At 44.2% G+C, this 25,676-nt stretch overlaps 1 protein-coding gene across 1 annotated transcript in view; it reads left to right on the forward strand.

The window, feature by feature from the left end:
- The window catches only part of Dock2 (dedicator of cytokinesis 2), a 408,847-nt gene that overhangs the window by 184,307 nt on the left and 198,864 nt on the right, over positions 1 to 25,676 (forward strand). Inside the window, exon 27 of the mRNA XM_015997613.3 lies at positions 9,689 to 9,784. Within this exon, the coding sequence (XP_015853099.2) occupies positions 9,689 to 9,784 (96 nt within the window). The remainder of the gene's footprint in view (positions 1 to 9,688; positions 9,785 to 25,676) is intronic.

Below are 25,676 nucleotides of genomic sequence, written 5' to 3' on the forward strand. Positions count from 1 at the left end.
CCAGAGGAAGGCGTTCTTTACAGCCACAGCTTTCTGGGGAAGGCTTTCATCATCATATCCACTCCGAACCAAAAGAACAATGGAGACGTGTTTGTGTAAGGGTGGAGGAAACATACTCGTCCTTCAGCTTTTCTGGCCACTTCTCATGCACTTGAGGTCGGCATCCTTCTTCAGTCTTGTCCTGGTGAAAGGGAAGCAGTTCAGGGCTATGATTCTAAAGCCTCTTTGGCAATTTCTCAACAGTCACTGGTATAATCGATCCCTAGTGGATTAGTTAGTGAGAGTGCTGAGTTCTGTGCGGGTAGAGCATACTTAGATTTCTTCTGACTCCAGGCTTGGGGTCATGTCTGCCTGACTTGGAGGGAAATGATAGGAGAGCATGGTGTAAAACAAGAGAGCCATAGGGCTTTAATTCGGGGAGTTCCTGCTGTGGGAACTCTATCAGTCATCGCTGAATGAGTCGCTGATATCTATGTTCTGTCCCTGAAGGATGATAGGATGGATGATTAGGGGTATTTTCACCATAGGAAAGAGAAAAGATTGTGTTGATTTTGGCTCCTCTCTTTCTCCCCCTCTCTTTTGTGTAAGGTCAAACTGTGTTTCAATAGCAGCTAAAAACCCCCAACAACAAAAACAAAAATCCAAACAAATGAACAAACAAACAAACAAAAACAAAACAACAATAACAACAACAAACTTCTATGCCCTGAAGCTCCCAGGTTCTTCACTGATTCCATCTCCTTGTTTAAAGAATCACTCCTCATTCTCTCAACCATTACTATTGCCCTCCTAGTAGATCTCCTAATTAATTATAGAAGATCTATATCTACTTTATAAGAATCTTCACAATTACTTATATGTGAGCTACTCCTGCTAGATGGTGAACTAAAACAATGACATGGACCCAATTCTTACTCACAAAAGAATTCTCTGATGACTCATGATCTGCTTGTTTGGGAGTGTGAGGGGGCAGGTAGGGGTGGGAGTATTACCACCTGCCCCTCAGAGGAGCTTGTGTTCTTAAGCCTCTCACTAAGGCTGCATTGTAACAAGAGAGTTATCTTTGAGTCAAGGATGCAATACTTCAGGTGTCAGAGTTACAGGTATGTCTGGGATATGGGAGATCTTGCTGATATCCACAGGCACCCACACAGGTACCACAGTATGACTAAAGCTGTGCAAGAAGTGGAGATGAAAGCTGAAGATGAAAGGGGAAAGAAGAAAAACTGAGTGGAGATGAAACTCAATAGTCAGTGGAGGGGTAAAGAGAAGGGAGAGAAACCTTGAAGGCAGACAGGAGACTCACTGGGAAGTGGGGTGTGAAGGCATGGAAAGTCCATCTTTGATAGCTTTCTAAATAGGGAGTTTCAAAAGTCTTTAACCTGTTCCCATGGATGCATGCTTTTCAAATATATCATCTACCAAACAAGCAGCATTTATTAAATATTAAGTAATTTGTTTACTCATTAATAAAAATCAATGTTACGTAAGCACCATTCTGAATTTTCTGACCATTAAATTTAATGAACAGGTTGCCTTGTTCAATGTGTTCTTGTTCCAATGAATCTTGACATTTTCAGTAGCCCATGCAAGAATATTGATGAGAGATGAGTATGCAGTTTCTGGAATGATTACAAATACCCTACAGCGTCCCACTTTTATGTTAGAGACCTCAGAGGAAGCCATGGCTGCAGGGCCATTTACTCTTTTGATTCAGTTTGCATTTAAGCATGGAGAGTTAATATTTTAAAACAGTTTAGATAAAGAAGCCTAGAGTATTTGGACATAAATGGTTAATCAGCACCAAAATATGAAACAAATAATTGAAACTAATAATTGCTTAAGTAACTATTTAAAGATGAATAGTATATTAGCTAATACTCAATTACAACTCAATTCTTGTGTGATTGTATTGATTATCTTTTTACTGGAGGGAATTTTCTTTTTAATAGCCTTGATATGTATCAGATGGGCTTTCAAAGTAAGTCTGTCTAAGCCTGTTGCTTTGCTCAAGGAACTCTGAAAAGGATAGCGAGAAGCACAGCCTCAGATTTGAAGGCTGCTGAACCTGTTTTTAGGGTGAAACAGTTGGGGTCCCAGATTCCCTGGTCATTTAACATTTAATACTTGTTATTCCTTATTGTTGTGGGTAAGCTGTCAGCTTTACAAGACTCCTCCTCCTCCTCCTCCTCCTCCTCCTCCTCCTCTTCCTCCTCCTCCTCCTCCTGCTCCTCCTCCTGCTCCTCCTCCTCTTCCTTTTATACTGTGTCTCACTATGCAGCTCTGGCTGTCCTGGAACTCACTATGTAGACCAGGATGGTCTTGAACTCACAGAGATCTACCTGCCTCTGCCTTCTAAGCACTGGAATTAAAGGCTTGTATCACCATACCCAGCTGCAACAAGATTATTGATTTGGGAACATTTACTTCACTTGTCCATTTGGATATTACAGATAGTGAAGTGTTGCTATAATTAATTATCACAGGAAGCAAAGGAGCCTTGCAACCAGAAAGACAAGAATTCGCGTCTGGTTCTATCACCAGAGCTCCCTGCCTAAACCAGCCATATACATATCTGTTTCCTTACCTTAACCATGGGAAGAGCCAGTGTAGCAGACATGCAAGCTTGTTCTCAGGATTCGGAGATATGGAGCACCTACAATGCCTGGTGTGTATCAAGTCCTCAGGTGTAAACTGAATGATAGTAGCTAGAACAGATCCTGTTTTACACCTTACAACAGGACAGTGATTAGCTCCAATATGTTTGTCAAGGTGCACTGAGATAAATACAGAGCACACAACCCATTGCCTGGAATGTAGTCTGAACTTAACAAATGTGAATTATGGTCTTTATTCCGATCCCTTTATTCAGCCTCCATAAGCGACTCTTATTTTGAAGAACGGAGAGCAGATTAGAGCATGTCTGATATGCGTACTTATATATGTGGCTTCATCCAGTCTTCATTTATCAGCATTAAAGTGTCGGAGTTACACATTTAGAAAGGTTTGAATTTTTTTGCTTCTCTAGGCTGAAGGTTGGAGATTCCTGTGTATTCTAATAAAAGCCCTCAAAAAACAACGTGCAAGATCTGCATAAAAGCAGCGATTTGCTAAGTACATCGAGACTTGCATTGTTGTTGAAAATGATGGTTTTGTTGTATGTGTGTTTTTTTTAATCTGTCAGGAAATGGAAGTTAAAAGCATTCAGTAAATGGGATAAGACATTTCGTAGCTGTACCATTTAAAAGAAAAGGTTAACTCACGTTACTTTGCATTTCTGTCAGGAGTGATGCTAACAAGAGCGACCAGAATGTGAGACTAGGGTTACATCTGTAGCCCTAGCATGGGTGGGAGGTCTCAGAAAAGGGGGCAGGGAGCATTCCTGAAACACGTCACCTCCCTAACAGGGAGACTGAGGGCTGCCACAGTGCACTGCAGTCCTTGAGATGGATCCAGTGTCTCCTGTGAGTTCATTTTCTCAGCGGTATAGGCTGCCCTTTATTACTCTGTCACAGGGAAAGAGGTTATCTTTCTTCTAGTGTCAACTATTGTGAAAATTTTCAATGAACCCTAGCAAGTAAAAAATTTCCCTTTAGTATAATATATATTTCTCTTTCTCTTTGTCAGACTTCAGCATTAACAATTTCATGCATTTTCCCAGAATTTTTGGTAAAAAGTAAGCTTTTTTTTTTAAGTGGTACTTTGTGGTCAATTACAGAATGCACCAAGAGTCTCTTTCCAAATCAAGGTATGTCTATTGTCTACTCCATTGTATGGATGAGACACCATGCATGGAATAGGATTTCTGACTCAGGATCTCTTATGACTTGCTACCTGAGGACATAATAATCAGGGAGATATTATATAAACAGATGTGAACACAGATGTATATCTTAGGATGCTCTTTGGATAGATTTGAAGAGTGACTTTGCTTCTTGAAATGCTCTATCCCTTCACCGATTCATTCCTAGAGAGGTAGATAGTGCGCAAGCCTGGACCGGAATCGAGCAGGCAAGGACTAGATGGGACAAGCCTGAACTGGAATCAGGCAGGCTGGTACTGGAATTGGGCAGACTGAGACTGGGGCTTGGATTGACACTTCTTTACTGTGTGACCAAATCTGGAGCCTCATTTTCCTCATTTGAACATCTGGAATATAGAAGCATTTCCCTTCTTTCCTAGATGCTTGCAGGAGTCTCCTGCTCACAGGAGACTGGGCACTCACTCACATCCTTGAGAGTGCTGAGCTGCAGTAAGCTCTGCATTTATAAGTAGTAGATTGAGTTAATGTCTGCAAAGTACTTCGAAGAATATGTAATGAAGTAAAACCTCAGAAAACATGACCTGTCAGGGTTAGAACTAGTCAGAATTTCTCAGAACAGTTCTGGCAGTGTGGGGGCATTGTACCTAATGTATAGATGAAGAAACAGAGGCCCAGAGGGCTAAGTTTGTTTAGGGTGAAGACAGACAAGGCGAGAGCATGGCTAGTGGCCATTCTGCAGTTTCTGCAGCGAGACACTGTTCTGCATGGCACTGCTCAGACTGATGAAGACAGCTGCAGTCGTCTTGGAGGGCTGAAGGCAGCATCACACTTTGAACCACTGGAAGATCTTGAAGCAGTAGGAACAGAGCTTGGGTCCGAGTAGATCATTCTCAGATAAGTCATTGAATTAGCTAATAATCCTGATGGTTTACATCTGGGACCCCAGTGGAGCTTTATATTAAGTGAAGTGAGACATTTAATGAGTCGCCACGTCTGCATGTATAGACCGTGAGATGCAGTGAGACTACAAACCACATTAGCCGACAATGTCAGAATTAGAACCCATGCCCACCCCCCATCCCCACTTGACCATATCTTTGCTGCTGACTCTAGATCTCTCCTCCCCTCAAAAGGCTAATTCCATTGTAATTCTCAGGCAGATATTGCCCCAATTTTACCCAGAAAATGGACAGTCACCCTGTGAAGTGACAGGATGTGGCACTACTGCCCACCTTAGCCCTGACTCCACTACACTGAGTCCCTACCACCCCCGGCTGCTTCTGCAGCTCGTGTTCCAAAGTCAGCTGTTGGTCCAGCAAACTCTTCAAGGATAGTATCTAATTAAAACAGGAGGAAAAAAAGAGAGACTACCAAATCAAACCTCACATTCATGAAAAATCATATCTCTAGTGGTGGCCGAAGGGAGCAAGGGTATGAGTCTGTGCTAGACGGTAGCTGTTACTGTCTCTTCAAAGTCAGGTACTTTCTTTCCAGGTGAGTGTTTGTGATTCTTCAAGATAAGAATGAAATTGGAAAGGCCTCTTATATAGGAATACAGCCAAGGAAAATGCTAGCAACCACATATTACAACTGTTCCTGGGCAGAGGATGAATTCATGTTCTCTCTCTCTCTCTCTCTCTCTCTCTCTCTCTCTCCATTTAGATTTAATGCTGTATATATGACCTTTTGTCCTTAATCTTGTCTCTAACCCCAGTCTTTGGAGGTGGGGTGCTGGGGGGACAGGCAAATCCCTCAAGGACTCTGGTCTGAATGGATGAGCTCTGGGTTCAGTGAAAGACTGTCTCAAATAATAAAGTAAAAAGTGATTGAGGAACCTTCTGGCCTCTATGGTATAAGCACATTATGTGCATGCACACACATGTATATCCCCACTCCAATGCATACATACATATACCATATACACATAGATACACATGTACATACACATGTATACACATACACGTGCATACATATATAGATATAAATACATACACACAACTATATGTATACAAAGAAATGAGAATTGATCATGGCTTATGACTCAGATGAAACGGCATGTATGTGTTTAAAACATATAAATATTAAAAATATAAATATAAATATTAAAAATGATAATCTGATGGTCAGGAGGAATGGTAGGATACATGAGGAAGAGAGTAAAGTACTCGTCTTTCAAGCCAGTACTTAACACATAATACCACTGTCAGGTTCAAGAGGAATTCTGGACAAATGGCGTCGGCATTGGTGGTGCCTATTGGCATACCATAACACATGCTGGCCTCCAGGCTGCCTTGGCATCACAAATACCTGTTAGAGAGTCCATGCTGGCACCCTGGCTCTTCTCAGTTCTTCTCTTCCTGCCCCTACCACAAATGTCTCCAGCTCACGGGCTTCCCTTCACCCAACGTCTGATTCCCTTACAACGTTGCCAATTCGATTCCGTGCCCTCTTGGTCCCCACCCTCTTTTGTCCTCCTCTCTTGCTCTCTCTTTTGGTCTCCCTTGGCCTCACTCTCTTCATCTTCCTCTCTCCTGCCCTCTCTCATGGCCAGGTCCAGTCTGCTGGCCATGTTCAGTTCACTACTTTCTCTCTCTGCTCTGGACTCTCCAGATGCCTCTGTCTGTACTCCCCCTTGTATCTACAGTAAAATCCTCCCCCCATCTACACCTTGGAGGATTTGTGTCCTCAGTTTATATAGCCATCAGGTGGGAAAAAACTAAACTGTTTTAAAATGGAATGATGTAAGCCTGTGGTAGGTGGCATGCTCACAAATACCAGAGTCACAACTCTGACAACTGGAATAGTGGAGAGTCTGTGTGAAGGAGAGACCCAGGATTTTGTTGTTTTGTTTGAAATAGATTTTTTGAAAATTCTTAAAACTGTATGCATTTATAATTTTCATAAAAATTAATAACATTTTATATAGCTACCCACTGTAAGTGTTCAGCATCCCTTTATGTCAAAGTAGAATTCTCAAACTCTGGAAAAAATATCAGGTTATTCTATTACAAGCTGGCATGTGTCAAGGTTTTACTTCACCGATAAAATAGGAAAAGAGACAAATAACAAATGAGATGCTTCACAGTATATGAACCTTGGTTCCTGGAGAGACTGCTCACTGGTTAAGAGTATGTCCTGCCTTTTCAGAGGACCCAGGTTCAGTTCCCAGCATCCATAGCAGGTCAGTGACTCATGACCCTCTGTTCCAATAGCTCCAGGGGATCTGACATCTTCTTTTGCCTTCCAAGGGCACCAGCACTCACATGCACAGAGACACACATAAATAAAAATAAAGTAAATCTTTAGAGAAAGCATATAAGCCCTGATCTTTTGTGGGAGAAGAGAGGGAACACTGTCATCAGGTCTCAGACAGGTGATGTTAGCACAGAGCAATAAGCCATAGCCTTTTCCAAAGCAATGAGCCGACACGAAATGCTATCTTCCACATGGTGACCTCTCACCCCTGTAGAATTCTCAAGCTCTGCAGAGAAATAAACTTTTGGTATCTACTCAGCTGTGGACGGTCTGTCAGAACTGTATTTCCCGAGAGAGGCTCCTCAGTTGATTTTATCAAAAATGTTCTATTAAAGTGTCATGTAATCCTTATTTTGCTTTCTTTTCAAGTTTTGGGGTTTTTTTTCCTTGCACATTTGCCATAAATCTAACCTTAAAACCCACTGAAAACAATGCAGTCTTACTAACTAGATGCTATTCACCTCCTGCCTGCTCTGCCCTGGGAGGACTGCCCCTGATAAAAGGGAGTGTTTGCATTAGGCAGTGGTGGCGCACCCTTTAATCCTTGCACTCTGGAGGCAGAGGCAGGCAGATCTCTGAGTTCGAGGCCAGCCTGGTCTACAGAGTGAGTTCCAGGACAGCCAGGGGTACACAGTAAAACAAACAAACAGAAAAGTCAATTAAAAAGGGGGGTGGTGTTTGCATGAATGGAAGAGCAGCATTAAAAACGTTCACACCAGAGAGAGATTATCCAGTTCACTTTATCAGACAGTTGAAAGAAAGAACAAAGGGCAAAACCCCTCCTACGACTGGATTTGGGTTGTGATTCAGAACCATGTCTGGGTTCTCTTGGCTTAAACTCACCTCATAGGTGATATGATCTCATGTTGGGGAGATACTGTTCTGTATTTCAAAACACCAAGGGTTTAGGGTGACTCAAAAAGATGGATTGGCTGCACCTCAGTCTAGCCACCCCACCCCCCACCCCCTGCTCTCTTCCTCTTCCTACTGGGCTTGTGCAGGAGAGATCAATTAGAGTCCCTTCCAGATATCATCACCTATAATTATTAAAAGAAAAAAAATCACTGCAATTTGCAATGTGTTTAGGTTGGGTGGATTAATTTCTTTGCCAGGGCCATAATAGGAAGACTGATTTTGTCATTTCAATTACAAGCCACCGTTCAGTTTGGGTCTGGAAGACACTTTGATTGGGTTAGCCTCTACTTGCCTGGCACTGGAGCAATTAAGAGCGGCTGATTTGTGGCTGCACTTTTATGGCTTAGCACAGGTTTATCATTTTGAAGGTTTTCCATTTGCATATAAGCTATACATTCTTTGGGTGACATTTCCATATCAGCCAAGGTTTATATTATGCATTGCCTCAGACTGCACTTTCTGCTACGTGCAGGGAATCTGCAAGCTTGGCCAAGGATGCTGATGCAGACCAAGGGAATGTTGAGTCACAGCAGCCACTCAGCACTTGTTGTAGGTGGACACTTCAAAACTCTGGGCATGGAGGGCTTTACCTTGGTCCCTAACTGATGCTTCAAGTCAGTAACCTCAAGTTTTTGAAGTTGGCCACATTTATACATACAGAAACGGCAATACAGAGAAGAAAAGCGATTTTTGCCCAAGGTCACCCAGCTCCGATTAGGTGAGGTGGAATACAAAGTCAAGTGGAAAGTCGAGTCCACCTGATCTCAGAACATTCCCTGAGACTGTTCCATAGTGGGACTTTCAGAACGAACGAATGGAATGTGACAGGTTTGCACTTTAAATACCAAACTTCTCCAACAGCCTAATTGATGCTCTTTGGACTAAAAAGAAATGGATGTTTAAAAGAAGCTAGGGTCAGGAGGTCTAGAGGAAAGGGGTACTTTTAATATCTATTTTTGTAAGGCAAGAGATGTAATCCTGGGGAAAAGTACGCTGCATGGAGGCCATTATATAAATTTGATGCAATTGTAAAGGAATGAAGAAAAGATAAAAGAGTAATGAATACATAGCATTGAAGATATTCTAAGAGAAAAAAGATCAGAAGTCACGGAAGGAGCTAGAAGTTGGCCCAATTGAAAACAGCATATCCATCTTGACAGATGGGGGAGACTAATGAAGCCTCCGCAGCAACCAGAGATCTGTGACCCTGTCCTTAATGCGCCAGTGAGTGTGAAAAAGGAGCACACTCAGAGCCCGACTGCCAGATTCGACATTTCCCCCAAGTTCCTTGCTGGGTAACCCCCAGACAAGTTCCTTCGCCTTTCTGAGCTCAAATCTCTTCATCTGAATAGTGGCAATCATAATGTTGCTCTTGATGAGAAAATGGGTGCTTAGCTGAGTACCAGGTGTTTAGTAAGTACTCAAATGTTAGTTCCTTTAATGTAACCATGAATGACATACTTATGTGATACAAGCTATAGGAAGTGATGTCAGCAAAAAGAATTGTAAAAATAAAGAAGTCGAGAGCTTCCCTGTCCCTCTCCCCCTTGAACCTTGGGAGGTTATGGGGATGGAGAGTGGAGCTCAAGTCAAGACAAAGACTGAGATCTGTCTTAGCTTGATGGACCCAGAGACTGGTTCTATCCGTGGTGTGCATGATCCCCATGATCTATGTCTGCTCACTCCCGTGTCTTTGGAAGAGTGAGCTGGTCCAGCGTCATGATTATAACAGTGATGTTTCTCAATGCATTGTAGGCCTTCACCTATGACCACATCCAAGAGATCATGGTCCAGCTGCTGCGCACAGTGAACCGGACAGTCATCACGATGGGCCGTGATCACGTTCTGATTGTGAGTAAACCCTTCTTCTTGTCAATCAAGTTTAAAGTCTCAGAGTGGATGTTTCTGGATGCCTTCGCTGAATGTAGTAACTGGTCATTGCTTTGTTTTTTATAATAAAGGATTAGATTTTCCCCATCTGAGTTGGGAGAACATGGAAACTTGAACTCAAGTTGTCAAAATTTGTTTGACTTGGGGTTTGTCGAGAATACCAGCAGGTGTGGGGTGAGAGAAGGGAGAGGGCTTTTACAAACGAACAAGGCAGAATGTTCTGGAGACTTGTTTATCTTTTCTTTTGGCCTTGTTCAAGAGGTGCCTTAGACTCAGGGTTCTATGGACTTGATTTTCTAAGTGGCTTTATTGTGTGAACTCTGCCTATGTTAGGTCTCAGGCAGTCCAACAGGTAGTCCATATATCCAGAAATGAGCTTGAGATGGACTGTTAGGAGGATTTTTGGTGGTAAAAGCCAGCATTCCTCAGGAACTGGTTCCCCTTTGCCAAAAGGAATTATTCCCCTTGCCTCTGACAGAAGAGACAAATGGTTCCATCGGGATCCACCTATGGTTGCACACCAAAGCCCATGCTGGCTACAGGCTCCCTGGGTCCCTACCCAAGAGTTCTTGTTATACATTCCAAAACCCCCCAGGAGCATCCTGGCCTTTCTCACTTCCCAGGATTTCCTCCTCTCAGATACCCTTTATAATGGCAAGGTCCTCCTCTCCCCTGACCCCGACCAGGCTGTGGCTATTCTCCCTCCTCTTGCAGATAGCCCTGGTCATGGCCAGTCTGTTTTTCTTTCTGCTTTGTACTCTTCCAGATGCCTCTGAATATTTTCTCTCTTTTACCTGCAATAAAACCCTTCCCCTTAACCATATCATGGAGTGGTCATGTTGGCAGTTTCCTTACTATACCCTCTCACATACAGAGGTCAGTGCTAATTTGGGGGTAAATTTTCTGCACAAACACTTTTTTTCTGAAGCAGGGAAGATTGCTGCTCCCAAACCAAAAACCCCATGACTAACACTGTGATCTCTCCCATCTTGCTTTAAATAAGGGCCAAACTTTGAGACCCTAACAGGGACCAGTTACTAGCAGAGATGAGCACACCCAGCCATGCCTCTCCTCTGCTCTAACCCACTGGCAGTTTCTCATCTCAGGCAGGAGAAAATTCAAACCACTGCCATCTCTGGAGGCCCCCCTTCACCCTTGTTCATTCCTTTATGTGTTCCTCCCACACATAAAACAGAATTCTACTTGGTGTCTGCATGCCAGTTCTCTCACTGTAATCAGATTGGCCCAGGAATCATCTAATCAGAGAGGCTTCCTGGTCCTGATGCCAGTCTGCCGCGCTTGGATCCCTCCATCCACGTCCAACACTGTGACATGCTTCTGACTCTTTCTCAGCATGTCTCCCCTGTGCTCTATTTGGTTATTGTCTTGTTCTCATTTTGAAAGTGGAAGCCCAGGGAAGCGACTTCTTTTTTAATCCCTACAGAATTTTTGACTCCCCTAACAACCAGAATAGTTGGTACTCAATAAAAATGGAATAAAGATGTGAATGAATGTATAAGTGAATGAAGGAATGAATAAATGAGTGAATGAATGAAGCACACCAAGCATATATGCTAATGTGTAAAGACCAATGCTATTCAACTCAGACTGACTGGCTCCATGCTAGAGAAGATCATAATAGTTAACAGAATTCCCATGTCCCTGAGATAAGATAAAAATCATCCTCTATGTTTTGTGATGACTAACTACTCCTGGCCATGGGGCCTGCCTTGCAGTGTGGTTGACCTAGCCAGTGTCTTTCCATTGGAAGAAATGGATTTTCCCTTTCCCAGCAGGTATCAATGGTTCATAGTTTCCTGATTAGGGGTGGGACTTTGTGTCTCCTTGTTCCTTCAGTCCTGGGACTGGCTGGCTTGAACCTGCCCTGTCACAGTCTCCGAGTCCATATGAGCACCAGTCCTGTTTTGTCCAGAAGACCCTGTTGTCCTTGGTGTCATCCCCACCTCTGGATCCTGAAGTCTTTCTGCCTCCTCTTCCACCTAGATCCCTGAACCTTGAGGGGCGGGGCTTGAGGAAGACATCCTGTTTAGGACTGAGTGCTTTGAAGTCTCCCTCTCTCACATTGTCCAATTGGTTGGCCAACACATAACAAACCCCATATTTCATGTTGTTTTGTTTTTAGCATTTTTTTGTCTTACTGTTTTTTGTTTGTTTGTTTTGATTTTCTTTATTTTTTGAGATAGAGAGAGAACATGAAGTTGGGAGGTGGGGAGGACCTGGGAAATGTGAGAAGAGGGAAAAGTATGAACAAAATATATTAAATGAAAAATTTTAATTAAGAAATACTGTGTGTGAAATTTCCTAACATTTAAGTAGTGACTGATTATGAACTGGTTTCAGCTTTCCAAAGGCAGAGTGGCATCTCTGTTTTACTGCGGTGTGGAAGGAGCCAGGGTGGGGATATCCAGTGATGGCTGCTTCATGGATACAGAGCCCAAGATACAAATATTGTTCTAATGGTGGCTGAGGAGACTGGTTCCTAAAAGGAGCCCGAGTGCCACAGTCCTCTATGAATTTGGCTCTGTCTACTCCTGCTTATTTACTCTCTGTGCCTGATCAGTTACTGTGTGTTCCATACATCTAAAGAAGCAAGGCTGGGCTGGAAGTGAGCTTTATATGTGTAAGACCCAGAATTCTGTGTCCTAGCATGCAAAGATGATAGATAGATAGATAGATAGATAGATAGATAGATAGATAGATAGATAGATAGATGATAGATAGGTTGATAGATGATAGATAGATAGTGATAGGTAGATAAAGATAGATAGATAGACAGACAGACAGACAGAAGAACACTGAAGATTTGGTGGCACCCACAGAATGCTGCAGTGTCAGGAGCTTCTGCTTCCTGGGCTGCACAGTCTTGTCAGTAGTCTACCATTTTTCTCACTTACCATTCTTCCAGTGCTGAAGTACCACCATTTCTTACTGAGTTAGAAGCCTCCCATGCGTGGTTCCCGGAGCGCACCTTAGATAAGCATTTTATGACCTTCCTAATCTTTATTCCTTTTCTTTGAAACGAACCTGAAGGTGATCATCAATCCATTTGGCTCGTTCTGTATATAGCAGGCTCTTAACTCCCTGCCTTTCCTTTAGAGCAGCAGTTCTTTAGAGCGGGGTCTGAACTGTAGAACACACTAAGTAAGTGGTGTCTGGTGTTATTTTCCTGTCTATCTGGTCCAATGAGTCTCTGTCCCTCTGCATTATCAGCTCCAGTGAGTGATGGCAGAGTGGTCCTGGCTCCCTACTGCCGGTTTTATGTGTGTGCTCATTGATGCTTTACTATCGTGACTGGGCTTCCAACACATGTTCCTCTTGCTGTCTGGATATGCCCCTCCTCTCGAATGTCCAGTGCTTTCCCCACTGTCTGTGATACAGCTCATAAAGACATGGAGATCATTCTCTCTGTCTGGAGTCCACTGTGGTCTCAGTTACTCTTTCCTTCAGGCTTTCATCTGACTTTTTGTCTATTTCTAGAAAGGTGGATGTCTGGGTATTGCCTGCACATACCTGGCACCCTTGCTTTCTCCATTGCCTGGGCATCTTGCGATGTCTACCAGGCCTTCGTGTGCCTTCTCAGCCTGGTAATCGCTTACCTAACTTTCGAGGTCCAGCCCAGATGCACACTTTAGAACATGCTTTAGAATGTAACCGCCAAACATACTTTTGTGCAGTTGTATGACCATCACAGTCTGGATCACTTCCTTCCCCACCTCAACTTCATTTGTGGTCACTCTCCATTCCCCTACCCATGTCCCTAAGCAACTGCTGATATCTCTGGCTGTACCCATTTGCCTCTTTGGGGGACTTCATAAGGTGAAATTACACACAAGTTTCATTTCTCATGCCTGGTTTCTTAGCATGTTCTGCAGTTCATCCATATTTGGGGACATGTCATGCTTTGTCCTTTTTTATTGCTGGATAATATCCCAGTGTATGAACATTATGTTTTCTTATTCATGTACTAGTTGCTGGGTTTTTGGATTGTCTTCAACTTTTGGCTGTTATAGGTTATGCTGCTATGGTAATTTGCTTATAGATTTAGTGTGAGCGTATTTTAGTTTCTCTTGAGTAGAAATCTAGTAGTGGAATTGCTGAGGCAATTAATTTCTTTCTAGGAAACCACCCAACCATGCTCTAGAGTGGCTGTGTCATGCCACATTCACAAGCTGTGACTGACAGATCTAGTCCCACATTCTTGCATCGACAAAGCTGCAGACTCTATCAATCCTAATGGACTTAGAACAGGACTACTGAGACCTTTTCATCTCATCTGACCTCTTTGTTGTTCTGTTTCTGAGTCATTTTTGTTTGTGAGCTTGCTCTAGCTCCTTTCTTTGCCATATGATGTTTGAGAGGTTGTACCTGTCTGTCCAGTGCATAATCTGCCTTCTTCATGCAATTGCTTTGAAAACGGATTCTCCATATGAGATACATTTGTGCATGTACCATCTGCACAGAGTACTCATGCATTTCTTCAATGTTTTGTGAGAACCTGTGCTTTCCTTAGAAGAGGCTCAGACACAAGTGGTACATGATCTGTGTCCTCCAGAAAAAAGATCTCATCCTGTGGGACATCTGCCAAGTATTTCAATCTCATGGTCCCCCACATTCACCATCCATATATTCGGGAGCTCAGGTTTTTCCCTTCCCTCCTAGGGCTGGAGGAATCTATACCTTACCCTCTAGGTATTTGTTTTCAGAGCCCAAGTGTCTGGTAGGGCCATCGGCTCGTGGACTTCCTTAGTACACAACAAGCCGAGATTCTGTTGTTTCTTTCCTACATTCTAAGACCTGAAGGGAAGGAACTTTGTTCCACATGTCCTTTTATCCTTAGCAGAGAGCCTTGTGAAGAGAGGGTATGGAGTACACACTTAGTGAGCAAGTAAAGGAACTCATGAATGAAGGAAACATTCCCTGGAAAGGCTGGGGAAGCGATACCTGGGTATTTCCCCCAGATTGTCTTTTCTTTTCAGCAAATGTGCTTTCTCAATAACAGGTACCCACATTTCAGGGAGTGAGAAGGGGATGTACGGTTGGCCTGTTCCCAATTTCTTTGTCCCTTGGTCTGGTCCCAGAGCCTTGTGGGGATGCTGTTACAAGCTAATCTTTAGTCTTTGCTGATGTAACTACAATGAGGAAAGAGCTGAATTGGGAAAAATAAGAAACAGAAGGAAAACCCAAAAGGAGTTTTCTTGTGACAGTTTCATTTTCACAAAAGAGACCTTTCTAGAAATTCCAAGAATAGAAAGATCTCCTTCAAAGTAAAGAAAATGATATTGGAAAGTAATTACTCAGGGGTCAGGAGTCCCTGTCTTAGTGCCCAGGGCCCTGATTTAATTTCAAATTGAGATTTGACAAGGAGGAGATATTCCCATTCCACCCATCACTTTTAATTTTCCAGACTTGATTTTTATTGGTTAGTTTCCATTGCTTGGGAATATTAAACAATCAATATTTTTGACACACGCCATTCATGAACAGTGATTCTGAAATCCCAAACAAGACCTTGACTGGAGGCAGGTGGCAACCGCAGCATGCCTCTTTCTATGGGTCAGATAGTATCTGCTGTGGCTCAGCACATTGTAATTATCATTTGCTAGAGATGGCCGCCCCTGATTTGCTGTAAGTCACCTGCTTGAACAATGGATTGCTGGTGATGGCAAATGAGCAAAGCAAAGTCTATAAAAACCAAAGTCAAGGGCTCAGAAGCCTGATGCATCTCCATTTCTCTTTGCCAGATTCTAATCTGTCACAGAACAGACTGTTCACATGAATTACCAAGGAGGAGCTTGACTTTGATGGCGAGAGGGGTGGCTTGATTTGGTAGAAGGGGCATTTGAGACGGGAGACAAGGAGAAGGGCTCCACAATCTCTCCACAGAGAATGGGCAAAACACAATTTAACATCTTTAAATCTTGGTTTTTGTTCTGTAATGGAGTTTTCCCAAGTTCTAGCCCTGAGAAAACTCCTCCCAGAGTCCTGGGGAAGAGGCTACATCAGGTGTGGGGTATCTGAGGGAAAGGAATCTATGTACGCCACACTCTTTTGTTCGTTTACTTTATTCCTTTATGACAAACTCTATCTACACAGCTTCAGTTCTGTTCTGAGTCTCAGTTCCTCTCTGTACCTACTTTTTTTTGTCTCCTCATAGCCCTGGTAATAACTAAGCCCTTATGCTTTTGGTCTCATCTTCGTCCTCTGTTCCTCCGTCCTCCATCTATATTTCCTGGCTCCTTACTCCTGGCGCTGATAAACTCTATAAGAGATCTGCCTTCCACTCTACAGAATCTCTGCCTTTCTCTCTTCTCTCCAGCCAAGTGGCTCTGTCTACCCTTTACAGAAAAACTGCCCTTTTCCTTCCCCTCCTCGCCAGGTCTGCCCCTCTGGAATTCTGCTCCAGTCCTTACTGCACCTGGTTATGCAAAAACCTCAGTCCTCAGTCATCTGCTCTGGAATGCCACTAGGCCTGAAGGCAAGGGATGGTCTGAGCTTCATTTGCACAAGAAGCAAAGCTTTGCATCTACAGCCTGCTTGTCTCCTAGGCTCAGGGGGCGGTGGGTTAGTTACCTAGAGGTTCAGCAGGTCTGAGAAGCTGAACTGTTGGCCAAATGGTCTAGTAGCATATGGACCCACAAGAATTTCATAGCAGAAGATAGCTGAAATATTAAAAGCTGAATAACACCAAATATTCTGTGATAGATGGCTTCCTCTAGAAAAAAAATGCCTTGAAATGTCTAGGAATAGCTTTAATATCCAGCTGAATCTCTATAATATATTCTTACAGCCCGTAAGAGTTCTGTGTTCCTAGCTTCAGTCAGGGCCATAAAATAGACTGTGCTGCCCATGACTACTCTTGTTGACTAGCGATGTCTACCTGAAAACGTCTTGAAAACGTCTTGAAAACGACTGAAGGAGCTCCATGTTAGCTCAATGTGAAGAACTGAATTGATTAGTAATGTCTGTCATAGCTTGAAATGAGTGAACAGTGATATGTAGAAGATATGTGTAAATATTACACATTGACTGCAACTCTTGGTGTTTCTGTTCTGGCCTAGTCTAAAAGTGTTTTTATAGCCGATATTTTCTTCTGTACCTCTTTGTTTCCTTTATGAAGGCTGATGTGGAAGCAGAAGAATGACAAAAAGACACATAATCTTGAAGACCCCACATTTTACCTGTTAACTGTTCCTATGTAAAATATGCCATGTCTGTATCCAATATATAAGGTGCACCTTGGTTTTCTGTGGTCATAAGACAGAGAAAATGCTGTCCCCTTCAGAGATGTTAGCACATACAAGAAAGTTTGACCTTGTGGTATGTGAATCCTATCCTGAGGTCTAAGGTGCAGACTTAACCATTCTGTCCAAGGCTAGAACAGACACTGCGGTACTGTGAGTCAGAGGGAGGAAGTCCCGTATAGCTAAGGTCACACAGCTAGAGGAACCAGGCAGGATACAAGCAGCATCACCTGAGTTTCCCTCCTGGAGAGGTATTATCCTACCTGACGGCTGCAGAGCAAGGCAGACTTCCAGGCCTGTTTATCCCAGAGAGGGCTGGACCCTCTCCCTCCTTTACCCAGGCTGGGGACAGTCACCCCACAGCAAGAATCAAGCACAGAACACACCACACCCACTGCCAGGAGTTCTCTGAAGGAAAGTGATCTGGTAATTTTGTTGAAATTGGGATCTGGCTTTTATTTCGAGTAGTTCAAATGAGCCTCTGGGTGATATATTTTGGGCCTAATTACCCCGCTTTTCACAGAGGAGTCTGTCTGCGGAGTGATTAAGGGAAGGTAACTGCCGTTGGCATTCAGAGCACTTTGTTAAAAAGGAACCAAGGGGGAAATCCGGAAGTCACCCGACTCTACTGCCTCACCTAACAGGAGCCCAGGAAACCCCTGTGTGTCACCAGAGTCTATGCCCTGACTTCACATTCTCTTCATTCTCGTGGTGCTGAGTGGGACGCCACCACCAGAAGATGAGCCAGAGACTCCAGGTGGCCTGCTCAGAGCCACGGCCAGACCCTTAGCGACACCTTCTCCCGCCTCCACCCTACTGGATGGAGAGTCCACGGAGAGGATGCATGTGGTGCCCACCTGGACCTTCACTCGGCAACCCGACCCCTTGTTAAATTACAGTGTTTACCAAACTTGGTCGCTTGCTGAGCAGATGCTCACCCGACAGGCTAACGTCTTTGACCTCACTTGGCTTGGGTCGGTTACTGCTGTTGTACAGTTGACAGTTGAGGCACAGAGAGGTTGTGTGACTTGCCTGTGAGCACACAGCTTGATGGTAGTGGAGGAGCTGAGGTCTGAAATGGGGGATGGCTGTTCTAGAACCCCCTCTCTTAAGGCTGCGTTGCATACTGTTAGTCTCCACAGGTATACGTTAGCTACCAACCACTTGAAAGGTTCCTAGTGAGCACGTTGAACTCTCAGCTGCCACTTGCCTTGACTGTGGGAACTAAGGAGATAGCCCATGTGATGACCTTTCAGAAAACTTCAGAAAGGCATAGATTTGGGGCCGATTTGGATGGCAAAGACATGTTTAGAGACAGTCGTCTCAATTCTGACACTTAAATCTCAGAGCTAAAACTAGAGGGGAAAAAAACCTTTGTTTATTCAAATGTTTAGTGTGTTTACTGGGGCTGGGGGGCTGGCCAGCCAGTTTGGCAGTAGAGGGGAAGGCTGGGATGAGACACTTAAGTGCTGGGGAAGCTCCTCCTTCACCCCCCAGCTACCCATCCAGTCCCTGAGGACCTCCCAGCTAACAATGTTTCCTAGCCAGGGTGGAGCCGTCATCTCTGCTCCTGCTGCTTCTCCTAAGAGCACACATGGCCTCCTCACTTGTCCAGTCTAGAGCTAGTCTTCAACCAAAGGGGTCCCCCGAAGACCTTTCTGGTTGAGGAAGAATCTGTGACCCCACAACGTTGAAGGGTGGAGGCCTCTTGGAGTGGGACCCTCTGGGTACCCAGCATCTGTCTTTCTCCACAGTGTTTCCACCCAACCCCCATCAGTGCAGTGGAACGTCCGCTCTGTTATCCACAATGCTCCTTTTCTACTCTGGGTTCTCCTACTGGTCACTTTGTCTGCTTGCTGTGTTCCCCTCTACCCTTCCTTTGACAGACCGTCTGGCTATCAACCTTAGAACTCCTCTCCTCCCACCCCCCGTATGTCTGTGCTGAGCAGAGATGTACACCTCGACTCACACCATCTCCCCGAAGTTCAGACCACTTGCTCCATTTGCGTACCCTGCTGATGTGCCCATCACAGTGCTGTAGGTGTGTTCTTCCTCCAGCAAAGCCTACCATGTCCACCACTCTATCTCTAGCAAATAATGTGGCCCTGGGCATGGATACTAATAAACATCTTCTCAATGAAGCATTTCTCTGGTCTGTTTTCATGTACATACAAGCTATTATTCTTTTCCCTGACACTCAAGTGTCACTTGCTGTTCCCTTATGCCATGGTCAGGCCAGGGGATGCCAGGTAGAGCAGGCAATGCTCTGAAGTAATAACTTTATGGGAAAGGAATGGAAAGTGGGGGCGGAGTACGTCTCCAGAAGACACGTGTGTTGGTGATAACAACCATGCACACTGATGGAACACTTGTGTGAACAGATGGACCACGCACCATGAGAACATAATCAAATTTAGTTCAGGGCATTAGCAAAAATTAATGTTCCCTCTTACAGAGGAAACACCCTGCCCAGTGCTGCAAATCTAGTAAGGAGGAAGCTGGAATCTACATCATGGTTCTGTTAGTGCGCTAAGCCTACATGGTAAGCCTGCCACTCCATGTGTTTAAGATATGAGTTTGCTGGCTTAAAGTCACACAGTATGTGAGCATCCCTGTATATGTATGTGCATTTATGTATGTGCATGGGAATTTTATGCTTATGCATATGTGTCTGTTAAGGGGGGGGATGAATAAGAAAGTTAAATTGTAAGAAAAAAAATCACTAAAGGGACCTGACTTCATGTTGGTAACTCAAAGATGGCATCATTAGCTCAGGGTATCTTGGTTGCTGTCTAAGCTGGTGGTGTTTGGGAGGGCATGGGTCCTATGCTGGGAACACAGTGCTCTGATATGGAATCTCACAACTGCATATCAGAAAAGAATTGGACACACACACACACATGCACGTACACACGCATGCACACACACAGAAACTTTCAACTCTCAAGGAGCACCACTGCATATAGGACAGAAGTGATTTTTAGGGTTGGCATCCCAGAAATGAAGCTGATTCTTGAATGTTTTGATGGGTGGACTGAACTCAAGTGGGTGCAGGACTCTGCCTTGTTCTGTCTTTTGGTTTTGCATTTCTTATGCCTCATTTTCAGTGACCTGCAGCTGCTGCAATTGCGTTATTTCCACACTGGACAGGGATTTTCTTCTTCTTTTTCCTATCTGTGCTCCATAGTGGGCTGTGATTCCTGGGGGAAGGAGCTGTGTCTTAGGGTCTTTGGGGTTCCTGTCCCACTGTCAAGGACTTGATGTATAGCAGATGCTCAGTCCAAACTTAGGGAATGAATTAATGGGAAGGACAAACCAGTTCAAAGGACAAGTGGATGATGAGATTTTTAAAAGTTCTGATTTTAAAAATAGGCGAGAAAAGGTCTGTTTCATGCCAGGTTTCCCTTTAAGGATCATATACATACATATATACATACATACATACATACATACATACATACATACATACACACATACATATATACATACCCTCCCTACACACATATAATTCTACAATTCTGCCCTATCCACATCAGAGAATTCTTTTTGACAGATTGGAGAAGAGCCTGGTTCGTGCTCAGAACCATCCTTGTGATCCCGAATCAGCTTCAGAGATGGGGATTCAGAGGGCATTCATTGGCACGCCTCCTTTCTGGTCTGTCCACAGAGCAGCCTGTACAGGGACAGAGGCCCTAGCTGGTAGACTTATGCTGTTACCACCACCGCCAAAGGTGTTTCCCATCTTACTTGGGGACCTTATCCTTGGGGTTCTGAAGAACAGCTCAGCTTGGTACCTGGGGAAACTGGTATCCCAGTGGGACCATCCCTGGCCACACCAGGGCTGCAGCTATTAGCACCCAGAGAGGGAGATGCACAGAGCATTTGGGAATCATTCAGCAAATGCTGGGAAATGAACTGTTATTATGTCATCAAATTTTAACCAAATTACCTCCAGATAGGCCAGTGCCTTTGGCCTCTGTTAGCGGAACTATGCAAATCTGATTTGGGGCAAGTGATTTTAAGTGTGTTCTTAAAGATTAAGACTCTGCAGAATCTCTGGTCCTGTTTCCCGGCACTGGGGCCGGTCTTTAGAACAGAATGTCTGCCCTTGGCCTTGGCTGACCACTATCTCAGCCAGCGTTGCTTTCGAAGGGCCATGAAGCAAGCTGTGGAGTCTGAAGGGATCTGACAGGTGGGGAACTGATATCGTCCTTTCTCAAGGAATGGTGAGCCTCTTTAATGACGTGGGTCCTTACTTCTTTATCTGCGAAGAATTGGCCTTAACGGATAGCAGGCCCTTAGGCAGTGAGAATCCTTGAGTGTTGAGCCAAGATCTTGCTGGTACTCTTTTTGTTGTTTTTTTGTTTTGTTTTGTTTTGTTTTTGTTTTTGTTTTTTTAGTTTTTCATGCTAAAGTCCATTTTCCTGACTGGACATGGTGACAGGTTCCGAAGTTTCCATTGCCCTTTATTGGGATGTTCAGTGGACATGTAAGGTAGCATGTGTCTGTCAGCTTTCTATTACTATAACAAAGTACCTAAAGCAGACTAGTTATAAAGTAAGAAAAAGTTTAAATAGCCCATGTTATGGAGGCTCTAGGGCCCATCAGCTCTATTTTCTCACTTGTTGTATGAAGACCTAAAGGCACCGGTAGATGGCTCTGGTGAGGACTGGTACCTTAAGCGGTAATATCCCAAGCCAGAAAACAGAGAGAGCTGGGTGGCACCAAACTTGGGCCCTTACAGCAACCCTCTCATGAGAGCTACTAAAAAGTTCCATAAGAACCACCTGCTAATGGTGTCCCCAGCCATCTGAGGACTGACTCCCCATGGAGAAAGATCAAGCCCTTGGAACAGCTGTAATGAAACAGGCATGAACCTCTGGTCCCTGATATCCCTCTCAGGATATGGCTCTTCTCGAGTTAGTTAAAGGAATTAATTCTGTCAAGTGGTCCTTCACAGTCAGAACCTACTTTTCTAGACTTATTGCCAAATTCATTCAGGGGTGCCCTTTATTCTTTAGTGGGCATCTGTCAGGGCTTTCTCAAGTAACCAATAATGTTCTGTGACTCACCTGGAAGAAGGGTCACAGGGAGAACAATAGGAAAGTCATCAAGGGGGCTAAAGACAGGGAGGGAGAAGCCCTGTCCTCACTAGACCAGCAGCCTCCCAGAGGCCAGACCCAGCGACTAGTGTTCTGCATCTTCTGTTAGGCAGACCCGGGGTTCGCAAATTTCTAGAGTTTCATTTTTTTTTTTTCTGAAATAATGTCACTTTCTTTTTCTGATCAGAAAACCTCAAATACCATATCTTTAAAAATAGGAATTACTGAGAAAGCCCAGCTCCCCGAAGCCCCTTTCCTGGATATAATCTCACCTTCTAAATAGCAGTTGAAGCCAGGAAATCCTGGGGATTCATTTGAAAGATGAGGGCAGTGGGTGGGGGGAGGGAACAGTCAGGACCGGGCCTTGGCCCTGTCTGTCTGTCTGTCTGTCTGTCTGCCCCAGTGTTTCCTCTCAGTGTGCTCCTAGCCACGTTTTCTCTTAATTCACTCAGCAGAATTTACAAAGCATTTATGGCATCTCACCTGACTTGGGAAGCCCATGGAGGTTCCCAGAGATGGAGTGACAACTCTCGTCTCCAGGGACATTGCATCCTCGTGGAGATGAGCATGAGGGACTGATGAGAGGAATCTCACTGTCCCATGAAAAGTGACGGCCTGTGCAATCCTGTGGGCACTCGGGATGGAGTGACCAGCACCAGCTCAGGGACAGGAGATGACGAGAGAGCGACAGGGAGGAGACGATATTTAATTTGGTGCTCGCTGTTGTCCTGGGAGTTCTAAGAGCCAAGTTTGGCAGACTGTAAGAGAACTCTGTCCTCTTCACCCCCCCCCCCCCCGCCCCCCATATCTTGGACTTTGACGAATTGTTCCTCTGTCCTCAAGCCCTCCATTCATTCTGCTGGAAAGCGGCCATCGTCATAAATACCTGGCGGGAAATATTTGGGGAGTAAGTGTGACAAGAGCAGGGAAGCCCTGGTCATTACCCACTGCCACTTCAAGGAAACAGAGAGCTCCTTATCACTGGGTTGGTGCTTAGTTGGTTGGTTTTGATTTGATTTGACATGGAGTCTTACTACGAAGCCCAGACTGGCCTTGAACTTGTCTTCCTGCCTCAGCCTCGTAAGTGCTGAGATTTCGGGCATCTGCTGCTTATCATCACTATTAATTAATATAGTAGTGTGAACCCCATCTTGTATCCTCCTCAAAGTGCACGCTGTTCCTCGTGATAGATGGCTGATGGTTGTTTCAGGCAGAGAAGAGAAGATGCAGCCACAGACATTTAACACCCTCTGACTTTCCGGAGTGGCAATGAGATGGGGAGGGGGAGGGGAGTTAGCAGGAGGTTAGGGGATGAACATTAACTTGGAGTCCAGTTATGAGCATTACTTACTGTGGAAGTGGGCATCTGTGCTCTGGGGTGGTGGTGGGGTGCAGTTAGAGACACAGGGATCGGGAACGATTTAGCCAAACATCTATCTCAAAAGGCTCCTCCAGGGAGTTTACCACACAGTGGGGGTAAGGGCGAGATGATGGACAGAGTCCCAGGAGTATTTATATCCTCATCTTCAGTTCAAAGGAGAGTGGTGTGACATCCAGGTAGAGAAAATCCAGGATGGTCCTCTGCTTACAGTGGGGCAGTCCTCCTTAGACCATACCTGGTGAGGTCAGGGCTACCATGGGCTTCTCAGTGTCCTTGGTAGTGGTCATGACACAGAGAAGATGCTGGGTAACTGTGCATTGATGATGGACTAAGGTTCATCTATGTTTCTTCAGAGCCTGGGGGATACCTCTTAGTGGAGGAGAGACAAAGGTCTAACCCTGCAAATGGTAGTCAGGCCAGCAGTCTGGATTTATAAATGTTGATGTTTGGAGTTGCATTTTGATTTTACTCTTTCATCTTCAAACCTAAACCATTGAAGATATAATATTTTGTATTTGAAACAAAAAAAAAACTGCTAACAGAAGACAATACAGCAAGCAAATCTAAGGTCCTTCTGTCATTTGTGTCTGATTTCTGCCTGGGGTGGGGTGGAGTTCAGGTCTCTGGTGAGCTGCGTGCTGAGGCTGTGGGAACCCTCTGGAGTCTGGCAGTTGAAATACGTCAGTTGGTTTGGTACTCTGGAAAGAAGGCTGCTTTTTTTTTTTTTTTTTTTTTTTTTTTTTTTTTTTTTTTTTTTAAAGCATAACCAGGTTTCATAATATTGAGTGTGCTACCTGGGTAACCAGGCTGGTGTGCCAAGTAGAGGTCACTGGGCTAGCTAATGGTCTACAAAATGTATATTCAGATTCTGTCAGGAAGAAAATAATGGGTTTCATTTGAATGAAATTTAATATATTTATGGATTCTGAGAATTTTTTGAAAGCCTTTCATGATAATAAAGCTTTTATTTGTTTGGGAGCAAATAATCCTTTGGTGTGATGTTATTGTCTTTTTCACTTTAATCATGGTTGAAGTCAAGGCAAAACGCTTTGCCTAAAATGCTCCTTGAGTAGACAGCCCCTGTCTGCTTTAAATTGCATTGTGTCTGAAATGGACTAGGTCACATGTAATAAATGCTGGCATTTTAATAGAAACATTACAGGAAAAATAGTTAACAATCTGCTTTAATTTCAAAACTCATTTTCTCTCTCACACAGTTGGGCAGTATCTTGGTAAAATGTGCAAAATGCATTGGGATTTAATTATGATGGCAATTTATTCTGAAACAAGGTTAAGTGGGAGCTGTCAACAAAGGTGCAGGGTGAGGACAGCTGTGTCCTGATGTTCCTAAGTCCTGAAACCCAGGCAGACCACAGAAGAGTTGAAGGCCTTGGGCAGTGTTTTTTGCTAAAGCCTCCAACTCCATGGGTGCAGATACCGAGGTTGGGTGCCAGCACTGTGCCATCCCTTGTGAGTGCCCCTCCAATGGGCAAGGGGAAAGTAGGGGTTGAGAGTTAGAATCTCCTTCACTCGATCCTATTTACTAATTAACTTGTCCCTCCAAGGCACACTGTGGTGAGTGCTGGGTATGCACAGGCAATTGACAATAAGCAGGATTCCTTCCCCAGGAACATGATAGAGACAAGTACATACACTAAGGAATGACAAGGATGTATGTTCAATGACAGCTCTGTCATGGAATTTGAGGGCAGGGTCCCTGGTGTGGGTAAACGACTAAGAAGAACATCTAGTGTGGTTTGTGGTCGTGGTGGTGGCTGGTTGAGATGGCATTACCTGTTGCCAGAAACTGGGCTGGGAGGGGTGTAATGTAAGTATGTTCTAGGCAGGAAAAGGGTTCTTAGAGACCCTTTAAGGGATGTTACTGTGGTAGACATTAAGATGGCTGCCATGGGGAAGCTGTCTGGCCTTAGGGGAGAACCAAGCTGTGTGGTGTCTGAAGGTGCATTTCTGCCTTCTGCCTTTTGTGGGCTAAGGGCTCCATAGAAGGCAAGAAAAAAAAATCATGAACTTGTGAAACTTTGGGTTTAGGGGTAGTATCACATGGTCACTACTAGTTATTTGGGGGCTGTCAGTTGGTTTAAGGGAGA

The sequence above is a fragment of the Peromyscus maniculatus genome, chromosome 8, assembly GCF_049852395.1.
Source record: "Peromyscus maniculatus bairdii isolate BWxNUB_F1_BW_parent chromosome 8, HU_Pman_BW_mat_3.1, whole genome shotgun sequence".
In the NCBI taxonomy this organism is placed as follows: Eukaryota; Metazoa; Chordata; class Mammalia; order Rodentia; family Cricetidae; genus Peromyscus; species Peromyscus maniculatus.